Below are 6,000 nucleotides of genomic sequence, written 5' to 3'. Positions count from 1 at the left end.
ACGTTACCCAGGGAATTTTTGGGACTTTGGTGTACGAAGATTTTTTTGGTGGTGAGGGTGGAGGAGGGAGGGGAGTGTAAACCAGTTTGGTACACTTATATTTAACCTTCTCAATTAAATTTCTGGTAATAAATTCATGTCCTATATACACCAAATGGTCTTTTCTGAAAGTTCACAAAGCAAAAAAAACTACCTCACTTTCAATTAAAAATTCTGATCGAGCTCTCTTCGATTCCCTCCCCGAATGTGATTGGTGCAATTGGCTAAATCCTTTCATGTGATTGGCTCACAGCGGCTTTGAGCGACGTCCGGTTTGATTCGAATGCAGCGCGCGAGGTTACTCAACTCGCCAAAGAAAGACACAAGCTTTTTTGCTATTCAAAAGATTTCGAGAGCATTCTTTTGATATTCAAATTTTTCAGCGTCACACGGGAATGTCGAGGTAAGCTGGCTGAATTAACGCTGAATGACGCAGTTTTGATTTTCAATAGAACCTGCCCGTATTTGCAGATTGCATGCTGTTGTTTATCTTTGTACTCATGCTCTTTGTTACATGGAACTCAGATCCGGCCAAATCGGTAAACAAAAGAGAATTAACGGCGACAAGGGATGTTTGAAGGTATGAAAATCACGTATTTCTCTCAATTTGTAAAGATATCATTCATCGTTTAACGAAATTTCAATTCCCCGCTTTGTTAAACTTCTTCTTGCATATAAAGCTGATTTTAACGAACGCAAATACCATTCGAGATTGAGTTGACTCGTGGTGACGCGCTCTATACGTTCAGTCCTGCATGCGTCGATTAAACTTTTTCAATCATTCTATGAATAATGAAGAGCAATTTATCTTTCTGATAGCAGTCAAGGTAGAATAGACTTTGAAACGACAATAAGCATTGTTGTAAACATGATTTCACCCGTGACTGCCCAATAATTTAGAGCAATTTGGTGACAGATATCGGCCCGCTTAGCAGCGACCAAAAATTATTCAATGCTTTGTATATCATATTTGCCGTGTTAACTTCGATTGTCACTTCATTCTAAAGCACTGATAGAGACGGGGTAGGATATCTTTTACGCAAACATGAATGATTTGTTTTCAAGTTGAGGGGAGTCGTTAAGACTTAAGCTTCTTTTACTATACTCAAGTCAATGATGTAAACATCAAGATATGTCTTAGAGGTAAGCTATTTTCGATTGAGTCTTAGCTAAACTCCTTCAAAATTGTCCTATACGATTAGTTTAATTGTCAGCACATGTAACCACATTTGCCCTAAAGGGAGAAAATAGTTTTGCAATATTTAAAGGCGGAGAAACGTTTAGGAAAGTCATCATTTTGCATTGTGAATGTTAAAGCATTTTTCTACACTTGTATGGTTTCTTTGCTTTCAACGCGGTCGGCGCGTTCTAGATTTCATTTTGATATTGCGATTAAAAATTTATAGCAGAAAGAAACCATAACAAAGTAGAACAACTCATTGTGAAAATGTAATCTTAACTACCACAAAGAAACAGATGTTAGACCAGTTTGTTAAAATTTGAGAAATATTAGCTTGTTTGGGGAAAGATGGAATTTTTGGTAAGCTTAATGTTTTTCATCATACGTAGGTAGTGCGACTTTATTCCGCCTAAAATTCTGGGCTTCTTGCTTAATATTTCATTCAAAACAAACTTAACCTTTTCTCTGGTGTTCTAAATAATTTATACTTGTTTGATTAAGGAAATCAAAGTGTTTTAGATGAAGTTGTTGACAAGGAAGGATGTGGGTCTAAAAATAATGAGCTTTAAGCTTAAGTTTAGTGCTTAAAGGAAGTTAAAAAACGCTGGAGAATTTTTAACTAGTGAACGTGTTATGTGACGAATATTTCTTTATTTTTGTGATATTATGTCAGACAAGGTGTGGTAATTAATTGACATGATGATTTGAACAAAACATTTATTATTTTCCTCTTCAACGTTGGGTTTATTTTTCTAATCAATGAATTTTCCAGTCACGTCAATTCTCCTGTTTTGTTACGTTGTTGTCTTAGAGACGACAATAATAAGGATCTATTTTATATCTCTTATTCAGTCTCACAAATATCTTTCCTGTTAGACTGTATAAGTTTAATGTGGGCGGTATTAATTCCCCCTTGTGATAACAGTTATTGTTCAGCCAGAACTGTGTATTTATTTACAGGGCTTTCATACAAGCATAGTCAGTAGCCTGCGTAACACTCAAAATAGAAAGGAAATTTTTATTAAGGTAGCACTCAAAATAAAGTGTTTTTATTAATGTACATGCAAGTGCCTCAGTCTACCCCTAGTTGTATTTTAATTACCAGCTAGTACAGCAAAATTCTTTTTAAGGGTAACCCTGTGATGAACTAGCATATCCCATCCAGGGGGAAGTAGAAATACTCGTACTCTCTTCATGCTAATAAACCAGAGATACGCACCAGCTTATGGACCACTAGTTTCAATCAGACTGTTTTCTTACAGTTTGTGTGAGCGCTAGCAACAAAGAAACAATACCTTTTACACTACAAGTAGCCATATTAGAAATTAAACCACTGACAATACAGAGAATAATCTTTGCAACTGATGGGATTTGAGCCCAGCACCTCAGGATCAGATCGCTGTTGCTCTAACAAACTGAGCTACGAGGCTTGCTTCAGTCTTGCTAGGAGCAGGTCAATGTAATTTAGATAGTGAATTTGTGTCAATGGAGTTACAAGTATAATACAATGTAAGTAGGCCATGTAGCACTCATATAAAGGGAAAATTTTTTAGGTATAATGTGAAAGTGCTAGAAACAAAGCAGAAATAATTGTGCTAATTTTTACAGACCCACAAGGTTTCTCTCCAAGGATCATTTTCCTCAATTCAAATATTATGGCCTCCCTCAAAGAATTTTTTTTTGGAAAATCATCCTAGAATGTTCTATGAAGTATATTGCTATTAATTTTATATCTTATCAGGGTTGATTTGATATTACATTTTTACATTTTGTCTGATACGAATTTTCCTCTTTTTGATAATTAAGATTTAAAAGTAAACCTGTGTAAAATAACATGGTCGTTAGTTTTTAGTTGATACAAATGTATTTTACCAATTATACACTGTTGAATTTAATTTAAAAATAAACTATAAAAATGTATTGCTTAGCTACATCACCAAGAACAATAAATTATATAGTACCCGGAATTGTATATTATTTAGTTATTGATATTTTTATTTGACATTTAACACCCAAAACATTATCTGACACTTTACTTCTATATTAAAAACAACTGCAAAGTTTCAGACTTAAAATCAGTGGAGAGGAAAACATGATAAACTAATAAATCATCAAATGATTGTTTTTTGACATTATTTTTGTTAAAATTGACAAGTTATAAATGCCAAAACCTGAGCTTTCCAACTCATTGGTAGAAGTGAAAAATTAAGTGTGCCTACAACAAAGAATATCACTTCCAGTGCCTTATTCCCCCTGTTTCCAAAAAATTAATGTCTGCGCTTTAGCTCCATAATATTGTGATATTGACAAGCGATAAATAATTTTTTTCTATACAAGTCATGTGGTTTATGAAATATACTGTGCATTTGTAAGTCATTACCACCCAGGGTGTAACACAAGAGAGCATAACACATCCGTTTAAAATAACTTGTAATATGTGCAGGATGCGAATTATTTAGTTCTAACGTAAAGCAGATTCATATTTTAATTCATGGTTGTCTCTAAGGGCTGGCTGCTGGCTAATTTCACCAGCAAAAAGAGAATTTTAATCCGGCTGAATTTTCACATAAAAACAAAGAATAGGTACACTTTTAATTAGAGCTGCCAAGGCCAGAAAAGCCATCTGGGCTTGTTGATGAGCCAGCTTAGTGTTTCCTTAGCTAAATCCCTGATTATTTGGTAGATTGTTAATCCAATTGTAAATAATATAGTATAACTAAATAATATTTGTGTTAATCTGTCATCAACACTGTTTTTGAATTGACTGTTAATTTATGCAGATGTAAAGTGAATTTATTTGATGTCAGTAAAGTAACCTTTAAGTGTCAAAATTGTTGTTTGAGTTGTATTGTAATTAGTTCTGTTGTGTTGAAAACTCCTGTTACTGACAGCTTGAATTTCAAGTTGCCTTTGTTTTCATTTTAAACATTGAACTTTGTGTACACTTTTTGTTAGTTTTCAAAACATCAGACTGCATTTCTAACAGTTTTGCGCAATGGTTTAATAATTTGTCTCCTGGGAAAATATGCGGTAACTTGATACTTCAGGAAATAGTTGTGTAGTGAAAAGAAACTTTGTGTAATTTGTATTCATACGGCAATGTCTTCCAACATAGAAGGTAGGATATGTTTCAATTTTAAAATGTTTAGATTAGGGCTTAGAAATCCACTGTTAGTATCAGAATTGTTTTAATTACGGCAGTTAGAAAGTTGTTGCTGTTTTTTAGGTCGATCTTTCCAACCCTAATTAATTAAGATGTACATTGTTCTAATTTAAAATTTTGTAGGGCTTGCTTTCAACACCAAAACAGTTTACTAAGATAATACAGTTGAAAAATAAGCTGTAGTTACTGCACCCAAAAAATGCCTGCAATTTGAAATTGATAAGTAACAACTGGAAAGTAATGGGCTTTCCATTAATTAATGAGTCAGCAGATTTGGTTTACAGTTAAGACACTGTATGTTATCAGAATTTAACAGACTGTTTGCAAGGTCATGCCACTAAAGTTATATTACTGCAATCGCACTCTTGCATAGTTATATTGATTTGAATTGTATAAAAACCTGACGCTATGAAATCATTGTTTAGAGTAGAGCTTTTTGGGCAGAAGTCAAGGGTGTATTTTATCACCTGTAATCGGCAGTTGAGTTGATTCTAAACTTGCAAAGTGTGTCGTCATTCTTTAAAATTCTTGTGTTACTAAAGAAACGACACTCTTTATGTGGAGTTTATTATGAGCAAATTTTGACCTCAATAAGAGCAACTGTGATCTATTGCTTAGAAATACTGAACTATAATTCTGGATGTAAAGCTAGATGCAATTTGGGTCAATTTTAAAAATCTTCAAGTGAACTTTGGTAGTCTTCTGGTTGACTTCAGAAATCTTGAAAGATTTTACTTCAGAAATCTTCAAATCATTTTCAGAAATCTTTCAAACAACTCTGGAAAACCTGGGAAGATGTACATCGATTGTTTTTTAATGCCATGGAAACATATTTCAGTACTTTTAGGGATCACAATTTGAAATTAAATAATTAATTCCATATTATTGATTTATTGCTTGTAATTAATTAATTATTAATAATTAATTAATATTGTGCTGCTCTCATCCAATCAGAATTGAGTAAATGTTTTTGAGTGTGCTATAATTGTGCTAATAAGTGATTTAGCAAATTTTAAGATGTATATCATTAAACTCATAGCTACAGTACATGCATTATATTAGTTGAATTTAGCATAATTTTTTAAAAATAATTTTATCCTTGCAGGTACAGATGTCAAGAACATTGAATTCAGAGAAAAGTGACGATTTAAATTCAAGTATCACAAGAAAACAAGAAAGTCTTCGAAGATCTTTAAGATCTCTCACGGTATTGCTGTTTATACATTGTATTAATTTGATGTTGTCTTATAGAGGACACTTGTCATAATCTATTGCCAATTTGTGAATCAATCTGATTGGCTCCCTCATTACTGTCGATTTGATATCTTGAAAGAGAAAATTATTCTTGAGTTTTGGCTTAAAAGTGCGTCGCACATGAAGGTTGGGTGCCAAGGAACCTGAGGGCTGGAGCTGCCGACCCCAAACCCAGGTAGCAAGAACACCCCGAAAGCCTGCCCTAGCCACAACCCAGCCACGAGCCCCGCCCGCCACACCCAGCTCCCGTCATACTGAATGGAATTCAGTGGAAAAAAAAAGAAAAAAAAATATTCGAAGTAAGCCAGAACGCCTTGAGCACTAAACTCAGTGAAGCTACGCGACTCAGTGAAAACTACTAACA

The 6,000-nt window shown here is 34.0% G+C and overlaps 1 protein-coding gene across 1 annotated transcript in view; it reads left to right on the top strand.

Moving 5' to 3' along the window:
- Positions 1 to 354: 354 nt before the first annotated feature.
- The window catches only part of LOC144653413 (neuroepithelial cell-transforming gene 1 protein-like), a 24,796-nt gene continuing 19,150 nt past the window's right edge, over positions 355 to 6,000 (top strand). The window contains 3 exon segments of the mRNA XM_078513402.1: positions 355 to 442; positions 565 to 619; positions 5,488 to 5,589. Of these exon segments, the coding sequence (XP_078369528.1) occupies positions 435 to 442; positions 565 to 619; positions 5,488 to 5,589 (165 nt within the window). The 5' untranslated portion in view covers positions 355 to 434.

Source organism: Oculina patagonica, chromosome 5 (assembly GCF_052425735.1).
Source record: "Oculina patagonica isolate OP01 chromosome 5, crgOcupat, whole genome shotgun sequence".
Classification (NCBI taxonomy): domain Eukaryota; kingdom Metazoa; phylum Cnidaria; class Anthozoa; order Scleractinia; family Oculinidae; genus Oculina; species Oculina patagonica.
The sequence above is the reverse complement of the archived record's forward strand: the minus strand, read 5'-3'. Positions and strand labels throughout refer to the sequence as shown.